Source organism: Lemur catta, chromosome 20, assembly GCF_020740605.2.
Source record: "Lemur catta isolate mLemCat1 chromosome 20, mLemCat1.pri, whole genome shotgun sequence".
NCBI lineage: Eukaryota > Metazoa > Chordata > Mammalia > Primates > Lemuridae > Lemur > Lemur catta.
In genome coordinates this window covers 23,601,544-23,622,762 of record NC_059147.1, presented here as the reverse complement: position 1 = coordinate 23,622,762, position 21,219 = coordinate 23,601,544, and the positions used below count along the sequence as shown (strand labels likewise).

The 21,219-nt window shown below is 52.4% G+C and overlaps 2 protein-coding genes across 4 annotated transcripts in view; both read left to right on the top strand.

The window, feature by feature from the left end:
• The window catches only part of RANBP10 (RAN binding protein 10), a 60,663-nt gene extending 45,993 nt beyond the window's left edge, over positions 1-14,670 (top strand). Inside the window, exons 5-14 of the mRNA XM_045533539.1 lie at positions 1,890-1,912; positions 3,839-4,023; positions 6,468-6,580; positions 8,049-8,157; positions 8,266-8,414; positions 8,608-8,812; positions 9,546-9,667; positions 10,159-10,304; positions 10,605-10,716; positions 11,171-14,670. Of these exons, the coding sequence (XP_045389495.1) occupies positions 1,890-1,912; positions 3,839-4,023; positions 6,468-6,580; positions 8,049-8,157; positions 8,266-8,414; positions 8,608-8,812; positions 9,546-9,667; positions 10,159-10,304; positions 10,605-10,716; positions 11,171-11,301 (1,295 nt within the window). The 3' untranslated portion in view covers positions 11,302-14,670. The remainder of the gene's footprint in view (positions 1-1,889; positions 1,913-3,838; positions 4,024-6,467; positions 6,581-8,048; positions 8,158-8,265; positions 8,415-8,607; positions 8,813-9,545; positions 9,668-10,158; positions 10,305-10,604; positions 10,717-11,170) is intronic.
• Positions 14,671-18,022: 3,352 nt separating this feature from the next.
• The window catches only part of GFOD2 (glucose-fructose oxidoreductase domain containing 2), a 43,892-nt gene continuing 40,695 nt past the window's right edge, over positions 18,023-21,219 (top strand). For 2 of the 3 annotated variants that reach the window (XR_006730428.1, XM_045533531.1), the window contains exon 1: positions 18,136-18,290. The gene's annotated coding sequence lies outside the window, so the exon portion shown is untranslated. Of the gene's footprint in view, positions 18,291-21,219 lie in introns of all 3 variants that reach the window. The other variant, XM_045533529.1, reaches the window with a different exon arrangement.

Here is a 21,219-nt window from a genome sequence, read left to right as displayed (position 1 = left end):
TGACCTATGTGTGTTTGGCCCGGGACACTTCTTATCACAGTTTGGCTATCCTGCTTGCATCCTGGATCTTGCCTGGACCTTTTTCCTGCAAGGCAACTCAGATCTTGCCATCACAATGGCCTTGCAGAGGCTCACAGAGACCCGCAGGGCTGGGGAAGCAGTGTTAGCCCAGTCCAGTTCGGTAGGGGGTGGAGTAGCCTCTTTCCTCATTCTCCTGGAAGCACTTCAAGGCCTCATCTTTCCTGGGTGCCACTGTAAGGCAGAGCTGGGCAAGCTTGGCTAGGTCATCCCCTGCCCAGAAGTGTGGCAGTTGCCTCATCCTGCAGCACAGCTAGAGCCAACTTGTACCTAGACCTCACAGTTTATGAGGCAGCTTTCACAGAATGTCTCATTTTCTCCTTTCTTCCTTGAGGTTGGTTAGGGATTAGTGTTACCTCTTCTTTTCAAATGGGCTTAGAGAGGTTGGGTAACTTGTCAAAGGTCATACTGCAGGTAACTGATAGAGCCTGGACTCACCCTTCTTCCAGGGTTCTGCAGGCCTCCTCCATGAGCCTGGGAGTAGGCAGCATCCTGGCCATGCTGAGACCCATGAGCGCACCTCCCAGGAATACCCAGAGGGTGGACATTGGGGTCTCCTCTTGGGTGCAGAGAGGCTTCCAGATTCATTCCTGCCAGCTTGTCAGTCGTGCTAACTCTGCACATGGGGCTCAGAAGTGGCCTCAAGCAGCCGGACCATGTAGTTTATGAGCTTCCCTAAATGAGGAACAAAATAGCACAGCAAAAAATGCAAACCATCTCTCTGCACCTTGGTTTCTTATCTGCACACTATTGTCAGAGACACTATACATCTTTCCGAGGTTGTTCTGAGGATTAAATGATTCCTTTTAAGACACTCAGTCCAGTGCTCAGCACAGAGGAGGCACATGGTACACCCTGGCTGGCATGATTCTGGCCCAAGTTTACCAGAAGACCCATTGTCACACCCTCATCTATTCTATCTTGCTGGATTTTGGTTTCTTTTCTGGATGGGAGTTGGAGGAGCAGCCTGGGGATCTCTAAGGTGTCAGCAGTTTGGAAGCCTCAAAGATGTAAGACTTTATCTAAAAGTGAGAAGGCTGTGAGTCCTTGGGAGAGCCTCCACTGGCTCTGAGTCCTTTCTCAGTCTGCAGAACATGGGTGCTCTGAGCATGGGGGATGTATTCTGAGGCCCCTCTCCTGCTCAGGCTGCTCATATTTGGGGTCCTACTGCCCTCCACTGTCACTTACAATTCAGGGCTGAGGTCCATGGAAACAGCCACTTCTATTGGCAGGAGGCTTTGGAGGGTACACAGGCATTGTTACCCTGGGCTTTGCCAACTTGGAACCTCTGAGGTCTCTGAACGCATATGATCTGGAGACGGGCAATTGCCACCCTCCCTGCCTCCACTTCTCTGTCAGCTTAGAGATGACCTTGGCGCATCAGACTAGGAATGAAGCTAGCCGGGCCAGCTCTGCTAGCTTTATGACTCTTGGCAAATCGTTTGACCTCTGGGCTTACTCTCCTCATGTGTAAAATGGGATAATAAAGCTTGCTTCCCAGAGTTGGTATGAGGATCGGATGAGGCAATGGAGGAGAAGGATCTGGGACACACGATAGGTTTCCATAATCAGGCCTGAAGGGCCTCAGGGGGTAGATGATTTGGGTTTAATCCTTCCTATCAGGCTTTCCTTGAGAGGGTGGAAGAGCTGTGGACATACCTGAGCATCTGACTTCACTTCCGCCCAGGCCACCTAGCAAAGAGAAGGCCGGGGTCTAAAACTACCATCTCCACCATGGGCTCACAAAGGCAGAGGGGACCACAGGGCCGGCCCTGTCTAATGGCCTTATGACTGTCCCTTTCCCTCAACAGGTATAGCCTTCACAGACCTCCCGGTAAGTACTGCTACTGGGTCCTCCCCATCCTGGGCTGTTGGGGGCTGAGAGGGACGGGGGCATGGTGGTACCTGCAAGTGCAGGGTGTGGAGTCTGGCCCTTTCCCCAACCAGGGATGTGTGCCGTGCTGTCAGCTTGAAGGTCCCAGTAGGGGGTACCTGCTGGCCTTCCTCTCTCTCCAGCAGCAAGGCTTGGTCTTCCTACAGGACTCTTAGCAGGTGACAGTAATTTGTGACATTTCCAAAGGCAGCTGTGGGGCTGGGGGTAGGGTGGGGGAATGAGGGTAACTCCATGGCTCCACTGGCCTGAGCCAGCTCTGTGTGGCTTACAGCCAGGACTGGGGGGGTGCAGAGTGCAGGGGATTATTCCTGAACTGTTAGGGGATCCAGTCCCTGTGCATACCCTTCAGAGGTCCTTGAGGAACGCCAGTGTTCCAGGGGACCTAGCCTGCTACCATTTAGGGCACCCTGAGCCAGAGAGGTGATTTTCTTACCTTAGAAAAGGATAAGGTTTCCTGTTTGTTTAGTTCAGGGCTCAGCCCCACCTCTAGCTGTCTCTTACCTCCTGTACCCCAGTCCTTCTTTATTGTAAGTTATCCTGGGCCTCATCAAGGGTGCGAGCCTGCCTGGCTCTATGTGCCCTGGCTGGGTTCTGGAAGGAAGGAAGGTTTGCTGACTCTGGTGGCTGCTTTGGGATCCTAGGCACCTGTGTGATGCCTCAGGAAATGCCCTTGTGATGTGAGGGAGGCTGAGGCAGGAGGACTGCTTGAGGCCAGGAGTTTGAGATCAGCTGGGCAACATAGCAAGACCCTATCTCGTAAAAAATGAAAAAACAATTAGCGGGGCCTGGTGGTGTGCCCGGAGGCTGAGGCAAGAGAATCGCTTGAGCCCAGGAGTTCGAGGCTACGGTAAGCTATGATTGTGCCACTGCACTCCAGCCTGGGTGACAGAAAGGGATTTCATCTCTTAAAAAAAAAAGAAGTGTGGGGAATGGCAGTGTGGGCTGTGGTGGTCAGGGCCAGCTTGCTGAAGGAAATGGGCTTTGCCTGCGGCGTGGAGGATGGGAGGGAAACAAAGGAAACAAGAGGTCTTTTGGGTGCAGAGCTCGTGGTGGCCTGAAGCCAGTGTGCAGGAAAGGCACATGATTCTCAGGAATGACACGTGGCCTGACAATGGGAGGTAAAGAGTGGGCTGGGGGGTCCCTGGGAGGACAATCACAGCAACAGCAGGAGGAGGCTGTGGGGCTCTGGGCAGTAGCAGTGGGGAGCCACAGGAAGCACTGAGTGAGGGGGTGACCTGGCAAAAGCTGGCCATGGCAGGGGATGGGTGGAAAGCAGTGAGGAGCCCTGCAACTCGCTGACCAGAAGACCCTTCTCTCTGTGAGCCCCTGACAGGGAGGACAACGGCCTTTCCTTATCCTTTGTCAGCACAGGGGATCCAAATCACTACTCCCTTTTGCCAGGCTCCCCTCCTCCCCTCCTTTCCTGGGTCACCCCATCCGTACCTGCCCCCTCATGTACCTCTTTTTTATGGCAAAGGGATCCTTGGCTCTGGATCTTTCTGAGAGGAGCCGCTATCCACCATTGTAGAAGACCACGGGCACATCTGCCAGGTCATGGAGCCCAGCCTGCCTCTGTATACCCTGGCTGAGTTCCAGAGGGGGATCTTGGGACACAGTGGCCTCAGATGCAGGGCAGGAGGCTCTCCATATTGAGCCTTGCTTGCCTTTCTTTTGCTTTCTCCACTCTAGCTTTGGGGCGTAATGTCCCAGGTAGGGAGGTAGGCAGAATGGGGCTTCGCGCCACCGCCTTGCCGCGTCTCCCTCTGCCCTAGCATGGACTGGCAGGAGCCACTGAGATGAGCCGAGGCCCTGCTGCCCTGCTGTCACGCCGCCCTCAGGGCCTGACTGACACTTTGTTCTCCTCAGGCCAACCTCTACCCCACCGTAGGCCTGCAGACACCCGGGGAGATTGTGGACGCCAACTTCGGGCAGCAGCCCTTCCTGTTTGACATTGAGGACTACATGCGGGAGTGGCGTGCCAAGATCCAGGGCACCGTCCACTGCTTCCCCATCAGTGCCCGGCTTGGCGAGTGGCAGGCGGTGCTGCAGAAGTGAGTGCCTTTGTTCCTGTCCTTACCCACCCCCACACCATTACTCTCCTGTAGGCCCCTGTAGTGCTACAGACTGCCCCCGTGGACTCCAGTGTGCGGCAGCCCTCTGGGAAGCACTCCCAGGGTGACTTCACTTGCTGCTCTCCTCTTCCCTCTTATCAGAGGGACAGCTCCCGTGCTCCACAGCTGCTCCTGATTACACCTTTGTCCCTCCACCAAATTGGAAGGCTCCTGTGTGTGAGATCACCAGCCAGGCTGTATTCCTTCCCCAGGGCACTTTGCAGAGGATGCACTGGGATGCCCTGTGGTCTCTTCTTCTAGGGACTCCCCCCCTCCTTGCCCCCGACCATAGGGAGTATCCTTCATGCTGCAACTCTGGCCTGAAGCCACCTCACAGGGCTCAGCATCCAGCCAAGTCCCATTCATCTGTGGCAATGGTGGCGGGAAGAGAGTTTTTCTCTGGGACCAGCCTAGCTAGCTCCTTGGCTGATTAATTCCCAGACTGTCGTGGAAGCCAGTGTTGCTGAGACTACCTAGGGAGGCCAGGTTTAGGTCTCTCTTCCACTTGCCAGCTGCAGGCCTGAGTGAGGCAATGACCAGTACCCACTCTGCTAGGAGGTGGGTGTTAGCTTGGCTCCCAAGGGTGGGCAGGTGGGTACAGGGGAAGGGCTGGGCTTCTGCTAGCCCTGGCCATTGCCCTGCAAAGGTGCCAGGGTGCCAGGATTATTTGGTGGGGTTGGGGTGCACACTGGGTTCTCTGTGCAGCCTTCCTTTCTTGAGAGATTGATCCTGAGGCAGGCCCCAAGGATGGGCTGAGGCAGGGGCTAGGTAGCTAGACCCTCCCCAGGAAAAACAGCATTGCTACCTCTTGTTCCCAGCCCCCAGAGCAGATAAGAAGTCCTTCCTTGGAGGGCCAAGACAGTGCCACTCCCTGCAGCAGGCTTGCTGGGACGGGCAAGGGGAGCTCCCAGGCTGCATGGGGGAGAAATGACACTCTCAGCTGTCAGGGCCCAGGCCCAGCACACATTTGTTTACATGTGTGTATCTGTGGGCTTGTATGTATTCATATGTAGCATTTGCCAAGACCTGCATATAATTGTGTTCTGTGGTTTCACATGACTTCATTTTATGAATACTGATAATGACTGTTATCTCAGAGACAAATTACCCACAAGCCTCTTGGCTGGTTTCTCCTAGTGGGAAGTGAAATTATTTTCTCTCTTTTCTCATGTAGGTAACCATTTTGCACATAAATAATTTTACATATTTAAGACTGCTTTCTTGGTGTCCTTTTAAGAAGTAGAATTATTGAGTCAAAGGGACATTTTTGTGGTGTCTGATGTTCATATGGCTCATCTAAACCATGTCTTTTGAAAAAGTTTAGCCCTTATATTTATAATAATAATATAGTTGTGATAATTATTTAGAATATAATATACAATAATAAGAAGTTGTATTTATTGACTTCTTACTTCCTGCCAGGGACTTTATGTGTATTGTCTCATTTACCCCTTAAAGCATCAGGGGACACACACCCAAACTTCTATGCCTTCTACACAATAGCCCTTCGGATATTTGTGTTAGGCAGTTATAGTAATGACATCAGACACATGCACACATTGAGGTATTCACTCCTGTACACATCAGACACAAGGGCTCTTCTTTCTGCTCCATACACGTACACACATGTGTCATTGCTCAGCCAGCTGCAGATAGAGTTAAATGGCCGCTGGGTGTCGGGCTTCTCCAGACCATTAACCAAAGATTGTGTCCTGTTGGCCCTGCTGGTGCCTGTCCCTGCCTGGCAAAATCAGCCTGATCTCTTGGCTTCTTGGGCCCCTGACTTGTGACAACTTTGGGTCATGGTTTATCTCCCTGTCACTCTCTAGAGCCAGCACTGCTGAGGACAGGTTCACCTGGGGAGCTGGAATGATTCTGCTAGGTGCATGGGGCAGCCTGCAGGGAAGCTCCGGTGTCTGAAGAACGTGTGCATGTTGCATGCATTCTCTCTGTCTGGGTCGCTGCCAGACCGCTTGGCTGGTTGCTGTTTCTGGGAGCCCTCATTGACACCATTAGCCATCTCTGGGCTTGCTGCAGCTCACAAGGAGGCAGCCATGTTTGCAAGGAGATAGTGTGTGCTTGTGTGTATATTTTTGTTATCATACTCACTTGCTTGTGAGCAGCATGTCCCAGAGAAACCATAGTCACTCTGCCAAGCTATGGGCACAGACATGATGATCAGCCCCCCAGCCAGCCTGACTATGTGAGCACGGTGAGAGGAAAGAAGTTTTCATTTTGTTCCAGCCCTTTTATTCTCATTCTGTGGAGGTTGCATCTCCAAGATATGTTTAGGGGAGACATCATGGGGAGGTAGTCTGTCCCAACAGGTGGTCAGTGAGAAACGCAGTTCTTGAGTGTTACCTTGAGCTCTTCCTTTCTTCTAGCATGGTCTCATCTTACCTGGTGCATCATGGGTATTGTGCCACGGCCACGGCTTTTGCCCGAATGACTGAAACCCCAATTCAGGAAGAACAGGCGTCCATAAAGAACAGACAAAGTAAGGTTAATTCTCCTTCCCCCTTTCCCTCCCTCACCTGTCCCTAACTCTGCTCTCTGGCTCATGCCAGCCCTGGTTACCCTGTCAGGAGTCCATTCAGCTCTGGTCCTCACCACCCTGGAGACCAGCCTGCAGCCCCCAGGCCAGCCCCAGGCCCTGCTCCTGTCCCACCTTCAAGGCAGCACTGCCCAGGTGGACAGTCAGCAGCATGGGAACATCTCAGAGCAGCCTCTGTAGCGCACATTCTGAAGGCCGGGCACAGGCCAGGCCCTGGCACAGCTGGACCCCCTCCTCCATGCTTGTTTCCTTCCCCCTGAATCCTGGATTCCACTCAGCCTCCTGCTCATGATCTTCTGGAAAGTGCGTGTTTGCATCATGTCAGACCAGTGCCCTGCCTTTCCCACCAGTGACTCAAGCCTTAGTAGTTCTGCTTGTTCCTAGCCTGAGAGAGGATGAAAGTGGTCAGACAGGGCAAAGCTGACACTCACTGGCGGCTGTGCTGGCTCCTCTCTAGTCCTGCCTTTGCAGACAGCATAGAGTCCTTCCTTGGCCAAAGGGAGCTCTCCCAGTGTTGATACTGGCCTGTGTACCGTGTGTTTGGGGGTTCTTTCCTGGAAGGAGGGGTGTTAAGAAAGAAGAAAGAGCCCAGCAAGGAGGAGAGTGAGGGCGAACGGGTGTGTGTGGGCGTGAGTGTCTGCGAATGGCCGCGTCTCTCTGAGTCTGTCGTCTCTGTGTATGTGCATGTGTCTGTGTCTCCCAGAGAAGCTGCGCTCAGCCAGACAGATGGAAAGGGATCCCAGACTTGGGATCTACGAATGAGAGAGCCTCAGACCCTGAAGTCACTCCCAGAAGATGCACCAGGCCCCAAGGAAAGAGCGAGAAGGCAACAGCAAGATGCCGATGGCCTGAGAGGTGTAGACGTCAGAAGTGCCGGTGTGAGGAAGATGGCCTCCTTTCCCAGAAGGGAGCGTGCTGTAGCCCCTGAAGACTGCCACGACTTGGACCCTGGCCCAGAAACCAGTGTGCTCGCATTGCCACTCCTCTGTGAGACCTAGAAAGCAAGAAGTCTGTCTGAAGAGGAGACCCTCAGGCTACCAAGCTGCCTGGGTGCCCATCCCCAGATTCTTGTTCCTGCAGCCAGGGCCCCTTCCTGCCCCCATGTCCCTGGCCATCGTAGCCCACAGCAGGAGGCCTCCAAACTCGCCCTCCTGCCTCTGGGCTGAGAGTCCTCCCTCTGTTTTCCCCTCTTATTCTTGAGGACACTTGACAGAAACCAGGGTCTATTGTGGGGCTGGGCAGCCAGGTTCTTTCTTCAGCCTCTTCTGTGAGCATCTCAAGCTGGCAGGGCACTCTGAGCCAGCCCATCTGACTCTGGCTGGTCCCCGCTCCGAGACTGGCATGTCCCAGCCATGTGGCTCTGAGGGAGGTCTGCAGTCCTCTCTCACTGCCATGTTCTTGCTCCCCACAGAGATCCAGAAGCTGGTGCTGGAGGGCCGTGTGGGCGAGGCCATCGAGACCACGCAGCGCTTCTATCCAGGGCTGCTGGAGCACAACCCCAACCTGCTCTTCATGCTCAAGTGAGTCTGAGCACCCCGAGGTCCACCAGAGCCCAGCCCCTCTAGGCCTGTGGTGGGAACGTCACCGCGGGCCACGTCCAGAGCATTGCCGCTCTGCTCCCTCCGCAGGTGCCGACAGTTTGTGGAGATGGTGAATGGGACTGACAGTGAGGTCCGCAGCTTGAGCTCCCGAAGCCCCAAGTCCCAGGACAGCTACCCTGGCTCCCCCAGCCTCAGCCCCCGCCACGGCCCCAGTAGTTCCCACATGCACAGCACAGGTCAGCCACTCTCCAGAGGGCTCGGGAAAGACTGGTGTGGAGAGGAGAGGCCACCCCCTGTGCCCACCCCTGAGCTGGGCTCAGGGCTCGCTGCTGGATTTGGGGGACGGGAAATGGCATCACTGTGGTTATTCCTGGGGCCCTGCTTGGTGGCAAGCTGCCCCTCCTCTTCTGACTGTCCCCTGGCTTCTAGGAGCAGACAGTCCCAGCTGTAGCAATGGCATCACATCCACCAAGAGTAAACAGAACCACAGTAAATACCCCGCACCCAGCTCCTCATCCTCGTCCTCATCCTCCTCGTCTTCCTCCTCCCCGTCCTCCGTCAATTACTCCGAATCCAACTCAACAGACTCTACCAAGTCCCAGCCCCACAGCAGTACCAGTAACCAGGAGACCAGGTGCCTGTCCTGCTCTACTTCCCCCCGCTCTGCTTTCTGTCTTTGCCAGCTGCCCTTTGAGTGTCCTGCCCTTCACCCCCACTTCCATCTCAGGTCTGTGCCCGGGGTACTAGCTCTTGGCCCACTAGGCCAGGCATTGGTTCTGGGTTCTGGCCCTTCCCATGATATAGCTGCCACTTTCCTTGGCCCTGGCTTTTTCCAGAGGTGTGATACCGCCAGGCTGAGAATGTGGTCTCCTCCAAGGAGTCCTCTTATTCCAAGGAGGCTGGGTGTGTCAGAACCCCCAGGGTCTATACTGAAGGAGCCTTTACTGGGTCTGGTTTGTGGATAGCCAGGTTGGGCAGGCAGGGGACCTAGGCTGCAGGCTGCAGCTCCAGGTAGCTTTCAGCAGTCCCCAGGCATGCTTCCAGCCAAGGCCACATGGGCCCCAGTCATTGGGGATGAGGGGGACATGTAGAAAAGCTGTGTCGACTCAGGGGAGGGGCAGGGAAGGGAGAGTCCCAGAGGCAGCATTTGGACAAGGGTGGGAATCAGGTGGCAGGCCCCTAGGGATAGCTGGTGTCATAGTAGGAGCCAGGCATTGGAACCTGGGAAGCTTGGGCTGTCCTTTCATGCTCCTGGGGGCCCTTGGTTTACCCACAGCAGCCCAGGGCTAAAGCCTGAATGGAGGCCCAAACCAGGCTGCTCCAACCACATCCCCTTGACCAACTCCCACCTCAACCTTTCTCCGCAGTGACAGTGAGATGGAGATGGAGGCAGAGCATTACCCCAATGGTGTACTGGAGAGCATGTCCACACGCATCGTCAATGGCGCCTACAAGCATGAGGACCTGCAGACGGATGAGTCCAGCATGGGTAAGGGCCATGCCCTAGCATGACCCAGCATAGTCCCTGAGAAGGCGATGTGCGGTCTAGGCGCCCTCTTCCCCTGGGAGGGGGCGGGGTGGGCAGGCTTTGGCGTCTTGAGAACCTCTAGCCAGACCTGGTCCACTATCTCCTTAGCCAACTGTGGATGGGTCCTTGAGGTGGCTCCAAACGTGTAAGAAGGCCCAGGCCTGCTGCCAAGACCAGGGCCCCTGCATTTGAGGCTGGAGGGAGTATGAGAGTATGGGTGCTCTAATGAGCACCGAGCATCTGTGCAGGGTGGGAAGAGGGAAAGCGTCCACTTCCTGCCTGACCCTGAGACTGTGCTGGGTGGCCTAAGAGCTCCTCCGCTCTGGCTGCCCCATCTGCTCTCGCTGCCCTCGGCAGAAGCTGCAGCCCACCTGGGGTCCTTCCTCCCACTCCAATCCTGCCCGTCTCTCCCCACCCTTCCTAACATGTTCTCCACGGGGCCCTGGGTGCAGATGATGGGCATGCTCGGCGGCAGCTCTGCGGGGGAAACCAGGCTGCCACAGAAAGGATTATCCTGTTTGGCCGTGAGTTGCAGGCACTGAGCGAGCAGTTGGGCCAGGAGTACGGCAAGAATTCGGCCCACACGGAGATGCTGCAGGTACAGGACGAGCCAGGCCCTTGTGCAGAGCAGGCCCCCATTTGGGGCTAGGGGCAGGGTGGCTCTGGGAGGGTCCAGAAGGCAGCAGCAACAGGACAGAGTGGGCTTCAGTTAAGTCTGTGATGGAAAGTGAGGCATCTGGATGTACCCCACCTCTCCATTGTTTGGGGGAGGGCACAACCCCACCCAACCATATATTCCAGGTGTGTTGAGCTCTCACTGGGCACCGTGCCCACTTCTGGAGCCACAGGGGCTGTGTGATGTGTGCCACAATCCTCTCAAAATCACCCTATGCTTTAGGATGCCTTCAGCCTGCTGGCGTACTCAGACCCCTGGAGCTGCCCAGTTGGCCAGCAGCTCGACCCCATCCAGAGGGAACCTGTGTGCGCTGCCCTCAACAGCGCCATTTTAGGTGAGTAGATCTAACAAAAGCAGAAGCTAGCCCATGAGTACCTGGGGTTGTTCCCTCCCCTTTCTCCCTGGAAAGAACTGATGTTTGTCCAAATTGGGGCAGCAACTTCTGCACAGGCCCTCTCTGGTGGCTCATAGGACTCTAGGACTCCCGTAGCTAAACCTAAACCCCGACCTTCCTCTGCCCAGCTGAGTTGGCTGGCTAGATCACAGTGGGTCCTAGGCCTTGACTCTGGGCCCAGGCCAGTCCATAGCTCTAAAGAAGGCTAGGGTCCTCCGGTTCCTGGCATGACTGCAGGGCCATGGCCTGATGGCTGGGACACATTCACACAGAGATATTGAACACTCTGTTTCAAGAGATTCTGTCACTCCCTCTACCTTTCACCCTCAAGGGAACTTTGGCCTGGGCCCATTCCCTAGGCAGGGCAGTGACCAGGCCTGTCTCTCCTCCACAGAGTCTCAGAACCTGCCAAAGCAGCCACCTCTGATGCTCGCCCTGGGCCAGGCGTCTGAATGTCTACGGCTCATGGCCCGAGCAGGCCTGGGATCTTGCTCCTTTGCCAGAGTTGATGACTACTTGCACTAGCTGACCATGCTGGCTGGCCCCGCCTGGCCATCCACTGGCCCCAGCGCTGGAACAGCCCTGTCCTCCATAGGCACCTGGCACAGGGACCTGGAAGCCATGGGCAGAGTCCACTCCTGCCTGGCCTTTTCCCTCTCTCCCCCTCCCTTCCTTCCTTTCTTCCTTCCTTCCTTTTCCCCCGACCCTCAGTCTCTCTCTCCCTTTCACGTGCAGCGGCCTATGACACAGTATTGGCTGGTTACTCTCATGTAGCGCCTTCTACTTTGAAAGGGGAGTTTTGTTTTGAGGAGGGGTTGAGGTTTTTTAATCTTTTCTTTCTCCTGACTGAGCCACCAGTATTTATCTCTGGAGAGTTTGTGCTGAGCTGGTTTCTGCTAATTTAGTGATGAAGCCTATCCAAGTTGGTAATAGCTTATTATTTTCATAAGTAAAAAACAAATGAGATTATATATATAAATATATATATATTAAAAAAAAAGAAGACACAGTATTTATCGTAGTGTTAGTGGTCCAGCACCTCTTGGGTGAGGCTGTCCAGACACCATGTTTTTATTTGAGTCCAACTCATTAAAAAAGAATCATCTCTGTCACCTCAGCCAAATGATTTGTTTATTTTAGGCTCCCCCTTTGTTGAGCCACAGGCCCAGCTGCAGCCAAGGGAAGCTGAATAGGCTTCGTGGGGGGAACTTAGTGGGCAGGATCAGGCTAAGCTGATTTTGCAGCAGCCGAAGAGGTGTGGGTCCCTAGGCTCCTGGGAGCTGTTCTGAACAGAGAACTGCAGGGCTGAGGGTCTAGAGAAGTGACAGGTTGGCCCAGGGCTACACAACAGAGCAAGGGAGTAGAGGGTTCTTGGCCAGCACGCTATCAGCCACTCTACCCCACCTCTCACTGCCTGTCTTGCTCCCCTCTCTTCCCTTTTCAATACCCTGCCTTCCCTTGTTAAGATGGCCAAATAATTCATTTACTCTAAGTTGATTGCCTGGAAACTACCTGCCTTCAACCCGAGAGCCGCTGTGTGTCAGGCTGCCGGGAAGAAGACTCCATTCCCAGGACAGAGGCCCCTGAGTACAGGGGCTCCTTTCTTCCTGCTTGGATCTTCACCATCTCTGCACAGCTCTGAGCGAATCGATGCTTTCTGTTGAGAAGCCGGTACCTTGTGGAGGCAGTTTCTTGGGCTGCTGGTCCGTGGAGTGGATGGAACCCTTGGCCCCCTAGGCCAGGTTTTGCTGCCACTGTGCCAGGCAGCTCCCTGCAGGTGGGCCCCAGCCACTGCTAGAAAAGACTGTCAGGAGTATTTGCAGGCCAGAGGATGGGACCCTATGAGCTTTACAGATGCCCTACCAGCTGTTTCAGATGGATCCTCACAGCTGATAGAACAAAAATGGATGTTCCTGCCACCACTAGGGAATCAGGAGAGGAAGGGCTGAGATGGCTGCCAGGACTTGGGTGGGCCGTCTGTGGAGAGGACTGGCTGCCCTGGAGGAGGAAAGGGAGGAAGCCTATGTAGAGGAGCATCAGGAGGGGCTGGGGTTTCTGTGGCTGCCTCACAGCACGAGGGGGAGCACAAGCAGCCCCTGCAAAGTGTAGGGTCAGCCACGGCAAGGCCAGAAGTGGATCTTCCAGTCCCGGCCTGAGTCTGGGCTGGGCAAGCTCTGTGTTAGCGGACAGGGAAATGGTTGGTGTGGCCTCAGATATTCAGTGCCCATCAGGCCTCACCACAGCTGGACAAAAGAAAAATGATTGAGCTGGACCGGCTGCTGGTGATGGCCCTGTGCTTTCCCAGAGTTCTTCCTTGGGAGATGATCCTATAGCTGCTGCTTTTTCTTGGTCCCTGCCAGGGCCCCAGCTGGCAGCCCATAGACCATGGCCTGTTGGGAGGTGTTGTCCTGTCTGTAAAGAAAATTCATCCTGTGCCAGGCTGGGAATACCTAGCTCCCAAACCCAGAGTTTGGAAACATCAGGCTGTTAAAAATGCTCAGAGCCTAGCAGGATTAGGAACTAAAACCAGAGGCTTTTACAGCTGGAATGGGGTTCGGAGAACCTCTCTCCCATCAATCCTCTCCTTTTACAGATAAGGGAACAGGCCCAGGAGATTAGGTGACTTGGCCAAAGTCACATAGCAAATTGGTGGCAGAGCTGGAACTAACCTTTTCCCTGTGGGTTGGGCCGCAGTATTTAGTCCTGAAGCTGAACAGCAGATGAGCCCCATGAGGGCTTGGGCTGGTGTGGCCTCCGGCAGTGTCGTGAGTAGATGGTACCTTCAGGGGTGTGTCAGGGATGAGGATGGGTGCCTGGGCTTGAGTTGTGGAGTGGCTGAGAGAGGGCCCAAAAGGGCTCAGGACAGCTGTGTGCTGCGTGGGGTTGGGTGTGTGCCTGGCTCGCACTCGGTACCCATGGCCACCTCCCCATTTTCTGTGCCTTATCTCACTGTTTCAGCTGAGTCCAAGTTGTTTACTGTTCCTCTCCAGAGGGGCTCTCTGTCCCAGTTGGACAGCTCACCTTTGGGACATAAGCCTTTGCCCCACAAGCCGTGGAGAGGGCCAAAACCAGACTGCTGAGCCCACTCTCTTGCTCATAGTTCAGGCTTGCCTGCCCTCTGGAGGAGCCCTTTACATACATCCAGTCCTACCAGCCTGCTTCCAGGAGCCTGGAGCGGGAAAGGCACCAGGGATGAGCCTTGGTGAAGGGCTGGACCTGACCCATGAGGGCAGGAGGAAGACCTGGCTCTGTTGGGTTGTCCAGCCCTCGGGGAGCAGCCTTCCCTACTCACCTTCCCCTTGCAGCACCAAATGGTTGCTCCTTCCAGAGCGAAAACTGGCAGACCACTCAAAGCCAGAACCCCCTATCCCCACTGACATAGGTCTGTGGCTGGGTACAGGCCGTCAAAACAGGGACACCACGAGACAGAGAAGCGGGGACCGCCTGGCCACCCTTCTCACCCCTTAAGCAAGCACAAAGAAGATGCGGCAGAGAACTGTCAGAGCTGAAAGTTCCTTTGGTTGCTTACAACTCAGGTATGCGCGCCGTGTGGCAGCTGGGCAGCAGAGCCCTACCTGACCGCCAGTCCCATGCACCCGGACCTGCGGCCAGATCATGGCCTCTGGCTGCCTCAGGCACTTGCCTCTTTGCATCGGGTTTTCCTCCATTAGTAACCACAGCTGAAACAGACATCCTCCACATTGTGCACACTGGTTCTGCCTTTGTCCTCGAGAGTTGATACTTGGCATTAGCATGAAACTTGTGGGTGTGGGAGGGTTGAGAGAGAATTCTAACACAAAACATCCTATTAAAATTGTACTTGAGAGATGAAAAAAACTCCTGTTGTATTTTGACAGAATTATTTTTATTAAAATACACATCCATGAGCAGTCATGAGTGTCTGGTCTCTGTTTTGAGTCTTACTGGCCTTAGCACCCCTTGTGTGACATATCCTATCCTGGAGGATTTAGGCCCTCAGTCCACTTCTCAAATGCCCAGGCCCCTGGTGCCTCCTCTCAAGGACCCTTGAAACTTTAGGTGTTTGTACAACCCCAAAGAGGACAGATACTTAAACCTCAGTTCTCTCCCTTGAAACTGCTTTCATCTGAGACAAGGAATAAATAGCAAATTCAACTTCATAAAGATGGGCCACAAGACCTCCACCCCCCTAAAAATAAGTTTTTTTTTTTTTTTTGAGACAGAGTCTCACTCTGTTGCCTGGGCTAGAGTGCCGTGGCATCAGCCTAGCTCACAGCAACCTCAAACTCCTGGGCTCAAGTGATCCTCCTGCCTCAGCCTCCCTAGTAGCTGGGACTACAGGCATGTGCCACCACGCCCAGCTAATTTTTTCTATATATATTTTTAGCTGTCCATATAATTTCTTTCTATTTTTAGTAGAGATGGGGTCTCGCTCTTGCTCAGGCTGGTCTTGAACTCCTGAGCTCAAACGATCCACCCGCCTCGGCCTCCCAGAGTGCTAGAATTACAGGCGTGAGCGCCCCAAAATAAGATTTTTAAGAACACATTCCAGCCAGGTCAGTGGCTCATGCCTATTATCCCAGCATGCTGGGAGGCTGGGGCAGGAGGATTGCCTGAGGCCAGGAATTAAAGACCACCCTGGGCAACACAGCGAGACCCCATCTCTACAAAAAACTTAAAAATTAGCTGGGTGTGATAGTGCATCTGTAAGTCCCAGCTACTGAAGAGGCTGAGGCAGGAGGATTACTTCAGCTCAGGAGTTTGAGTCTGCAGTGAGCTGTGATAGCACCACTACACTCCAGCCCAGAAGAAAGAGAGACCCAGTCTCCAAAACAAAACAAAAAAACCATTCCAAATACAAACCAACCAAAGAGCTTCTCAGAGCTATCTCTTTTAAGGCATGTTAAGGTTAGCTTCCTGCCTGTTAATCTGAGGAGAAAGAGCTCATGCTTAAAATCCTAGCACAGATAGCTGTTTACTAACTGGGTGACTATGGAAGGTTAACTTCTCTGAGACTCAGTTTCTTCATCCCTAAAATATAGTTAATCCTTCTGCTCCGTGGTGATGGAGGATTACAACATGTCTACACCAGTGCTTGGCGCACACGGACACAGTACGTGTGAGCACCCAGTCCTCGTGAGGATGCTTACTGGTGCCCATTCCTGCCTCCCCTGCCCTCAAGGCACCAGGGTTTTATGCAGAGAAGGGATACAGTAGATCATGCTGGTGTCCATCTGGAAGTGGGACTGGAAACAGATTGGAGCCAAAGAAACCAGCTAGGAGGCCACAGATAAAAGGGCAGGTTTGAGAAATATTCAGGAGATAAATGTTGGCACAAGATTAGTGACTGAATGTGAGGGAGATGGGAGAAGCGAGAGACAAAGCAAATGCAGGCTTTGGTTGGGTGACAGGATGGATAATGGTACCACATAATAATATAGAGAACAGAAGGGAGCAGGTGGTAGCCTTCAAGTCCCTGGAGTGGGGGGCGGGGTTTCCTGAAGGAAGGCATATATAATCGTATCTCAGGGAGGAATGATTCCTGGAAAAGGGTTCTAATGTGGTCCAATAAATTAGGAAACGCTCATGGATGTTCTTAGTGAATATCACCACCTAATTATTTTTCTCTGGACTAGTGGTTCTCAACTGAGAGTGATTTTGCCCCCCAGGGGACATTTGGGAATGGAGATACTTTTGGTAATCACAACTGGGGTTTAAGAGCTACTGGCATCTAGCGAGTAGAGACCAGGGATACTGCTAAACATCCTATGATGCAGACAGCACCCCTGTCCCCATCCCTGCCCAACAATTATCAGACCCAAAATATGGACAGTGCCACTGTTGAGAAACCTTGCTCTAGAAGAGTGGAATTTTGAACAATGACTAAGATGGAAACAGATCAAACACAAGCATACTTTGATTCTGCCTCCTTTCCGTCTGGCTCTTCAGGATCCAGGGGAGAAAGAAGGGGTTATGTAAAGTCCCACTTGAAAACTTACACTTGCTCGCTAGGTGACGGATGTCCGCTTGACCTATGTCTGTAATTGGAAAGATGTACCCTGCAGAGATAAAGCAATTAACTTGTAACTAATTGTTTAAACTTTCCACCTGCCTGTCATAAAATTTGTTGAGCTTGCTTAAAGCCTGAAAGAATGCTCCTTAATTGGTGCTGTTTCTGTAAACCTGCTCACTTAAAGACTGTAACTGAAACTGGGGTCCAAGGCTGGTCCCAGACCCCACAGCTGTGGAAAAGATGATACAATGTTGTTTCTACCACCCTGCCTAAAATCACGTAGCTCTAATTCAGGATAATATAAAACCTTCCTGTTTTTTCGGCTCAGGGCCATTCCACTGTACCTGTACCCTACCTAACAGGGCAGGGGGTGGTCGCTGGCCAGCTAGCTAATAAAGACTCATAACTTGGCTCAATTCGGTCTCTAGGTGGTCATTTCTCACACTCCATACTATAACAGTTAAACCCCATCAGAAGAGGATCAGACTGGAAGACGGTGCTAACAGAAAAAGAGAAGGGGGGTTAGAGGTTACAATTTCTCATCACTCTGGGAGTGTTCTGTGCTTAAAGAGGTGGCAGCAGTGGTAGGAAGTCTCCTCTCTCGCGCAGGGATAGCCTTGCTGCTGGCCAGCCGGTCTCAGTAGGAACTGCCTCATGCCTCAAGTCAGCTGATATATATTCTGTCATCGCAGGCTGCTCTGGAATGAGATAGCTGGGAGACCCTTCTAATGCCAGCTGAGTAGGGATCCAGCCACCAGGAGAGTCAGACAAGCAGGGGCGGGAGCTCCCGATGCAGAAAAAAACCCCAGTCACATTTCCTACAGTTTTACACTGAGTTCTACCGGTTTCAGTATGCAAGTGGACAGTCTGGTATTATACTTGGCGGAATACAGGCTCCAGTAAAGATGTCAAGAGAACTGAGGTCACAGTCTTGAAGAGCACTGCTACTTAACCAGAGACGCCTGAGAAAACAGAAAAGCAAGTCATGAGGAGTCAGTAAACCAGAGGTCGGAAGAGTTCCAGAGAACTGACTTTCTACAAAGATAGGTCGTTGTCCAACACGAGACCCTCTTTCATTCCGGGACAACCCGGAATTCCCAGAACCTCCTCGTTCTTGAGGCCGATTGGCGGGCCAGAGAGAAAGAAGCAGAGGACAGAACGCCGCTCCCTCCACAGCCTCTGCCGCCGGAAATCAACGACCTGGGCCTCCCAGCCAGGCCACTTAAGCTCCGCCCCAATGAACGAGCATGCGCGGCTCTCGGCCGTGGCCCCTCCCAGCGCGGGTCCCCCCCCGTCACAGAGCATGCGTGCTCTCCCCCACCCTCCGGCGTCCCGCCCCTCCCCTTCCAGAGGCCCCCCCCGTTCCTTAGAAACCAGGCGGCGCGTTCCCGGCGGCGGCGCGCTAGACTCTGGTGCCCGCGCATCCCCGCCAGCCTCCCTCAAGGAGAACTGGTGGCCTCCGAGACCCGTCAGGACCCATGGTATCCAGTGCGACGCTCGGCGGGCGATGCCAGCGTGCCAGGTGAGAGGCGGCCGTGGCGACGGGTGAGGGCGAAGGAGGGCACGGCGCGGCCGCGGGCGGGCGCCGGCCGGGCCTCCCCAGCGGCCCGGCGCCCGCGGTCGGAGGCGTGGACTCGCGGAGCCGGGGCTGGAGGGGGCCTGTTCTAACTGCCAGCGCGCGCGCTGAGTTCGAGAGTCGCCCCGCGGTTCTCCCTTTCCACCTCGGCAATAGGACCTGCGCGTTTGGTCGTAGAATTGTACAATTTCGGATTCTGGAAGGACCTGGGACATAACCTATCCTTTTACCAGATGCGGAAACCTAGTCTCCCCCGCCCCGTGGCGAGCAGACCCCCTGTGTGTGGATGGACGCTTTGTGGATGAAGACGTGAGAGGTGTGGAAGCCTCAGACAAAGGGCTCGTTGGGTAGCTGGTTTCATGCCCGTTCAGAAAGAGATGGGACTTTGTGTGTGTGGGGGGGTAAATCTTTATTTAAGAAACGGGTGTTCAGGTGACAGGTGGGAGAAGGGATGCCCCAGAAGGTGCAGGTGGCTGTGCCAGCCCCCAAGTGCCCCCTGGCCATGTCTCGGTGGCCCTGGCCTATCTTTTAAGCTCTGGAAGGAAGCAGATGGACTTGTGGAGACAAAAGGTGAGGTGAGTTATTCCATTAAGGCCTGACCACACTTGAATGGTGAGGGAGGAAGAGGGGGCGGGGAGATGAGGAATGGTCGTGCGAATAGTTACCTTCCAAGCTACAGAAGAATCTAAAGCACAGGAGAGGAATAGAAAAGTTTAAAGCGGCATCGAATGGACACTGAGGAAGGCTATAAACCGTCTTATTTATGTTCATTGATCCTATGTCATGCTGAGGGCAAGACACAGAAGGAAGAAAGAGGGTGCCTTTTAAATGTCCAGAACTGGGGCCAGGTTCCACCTTTGTGATCTGTGGGGCACAGCGGACTCTGAAGGAAGAGCCCATAGTGTATGGCCCTTCAGTTGAAGGGAATGGCGTTTAAATTAGAAAAGGAAGACACTTAAAAGTTGCTGTGATACGGAGTGATATGGAGAAGATAGTTGTCTTTTGTCTCCGGGGAAGCTAGATTCTTTTTCTTGATAAGGAAACCCATTTCCTACTGAAAAGCTGCACCAGAGAACAAAAGAGTTTTTAAGGCTATCCATTTTACAGAAAACGTGAAAAAATTACCGCTTTGGGGCTGGGAATTTAGAGAATCTGCCTGGAGGAGAGAAGGAAATTTTCAGCAAACAGTTCTGTAGGTAGAATCCTTATTTCACAGATAAAGATTCTGTTGCCAGAAGCTTTCTCTTACCACCTGGTTTTCCCACTTTTCCTATGGAATAATCATTGGTCTGGGTCTAAGCTGTTACTTTTATTTGCTAGGGAAATTGATATGTGATTTTGGTAGTAATGCTAGAACCCATCAGTAGTAGAACTAGCAGTGCCCAGGGCAGGGGGGAGGGCGAGAAGCCCCCCAGAACTTAAAACTTTGCAGTAATGAGGAAAAGAAATGTGATTTTTTTAAAAGATGATTCCTGATTCTAATCATCAAAGTCAATTTGCCCCTAGCTTGATAAAAACTAATTTTCAGTTTACATTTGACTTTGCAGCAGGTTTTTTCCCCTCCAGAATGATAAGATGCATTGAAAGTATAATGTTAATAGGTCAAATAAGTTTAAGGAAGGAAGCTTTGTCTTAGGTTCATAAATCAGTGCCAGACCATAACTATGGATATTGTGGCTGGGCATTTTATTGACTTTTCTTGTATCTGTGGAATTATTTCATATAAATGTCTCAAGAGATAGAATGGGGCATTATCAGAAGCAAATGTAATCTTGTGGGGAAAATCAGCACTGTTAATCAAGTTCTGTCAGAAAGGCTTAATGAAAATCACTGTACTCCGTGTAGAAACCCTCATTACATTAGTGTTAACCCAGGTGGAAGTAAGACAAGTAGGCCAAAATCAAGGTAAGATGGAGGAGACCAATTGTCATCTGCAGAACTGGAGGGGTGTGGGAAGGTGCTTTGAATGTAGATGCATATACTTCCTTGAGTGAGCTGTTGGAGAAGGGAAGGTACTGCTTAAATGTGGCTACAGTGGGTCCCATGGATTTGTGTGCATTTTCTGAGCTTCTTCAATCAGGAATACACTTGTTTTCGGAGAAAGAGAGGGGTGGGCTTACAGAGAGAACTTTCAAAGTGTTTCTTAGTTACTATGACAGTGAAACCTTTGACAAATAATTATTTAACATCCGCTCCGTTTTCTGGAGCAGCTGAGGGCAGTTATCAAATCTGGCCTGTAATAAAGTAATCAGCAGTATTTAACAGGCCAATCCTGAGCAAACCTTACCAGATAAACCAGTAGAGCTAACAGGATCTGCTTTCACTGAACTGATTTCTAGTTTTACCATAAGAAGAGAAATGTAATGGGCATGCAGTGTTATCTGATATATGAAGTTGAAGTACAGAGGTCAGTGTTCAGAAAACACAGAAATCGGAGACCACTAACTTAGAAGTAGGAAAAGGTGCCTTTCTGATGCCTGAAGAGTCACTCATGCATATTTATAGTAGGGGATCTGATTCCAGGACAAATCCACAATTGAAATTGGAAAGCATCTAGGAAAAAATTGAATTGGAGATTTTTGCTATTTTTGAGAATTTATATATCGTATAATAATGAGACATTATTTTTTTTACCTTCCAAAAGTAGCAGTTTTGGATTAGTAAACTTAAATTTGGAGTCTAAAAGTCCAAATTACTTGAAAATATACATGTCAGATGTTTTAAAAAGTGGGAATGAAAGATACTTGAAATAGGCTTAGACTTATGAAAGTTAGAATGATAAGAGACACTGAGAAAAACATGAAAGCAATAAGACTTCTCTACACTGTAACACCCACTTATAAATTAGACATTAGGTCAAGAATGAGTTCACAGC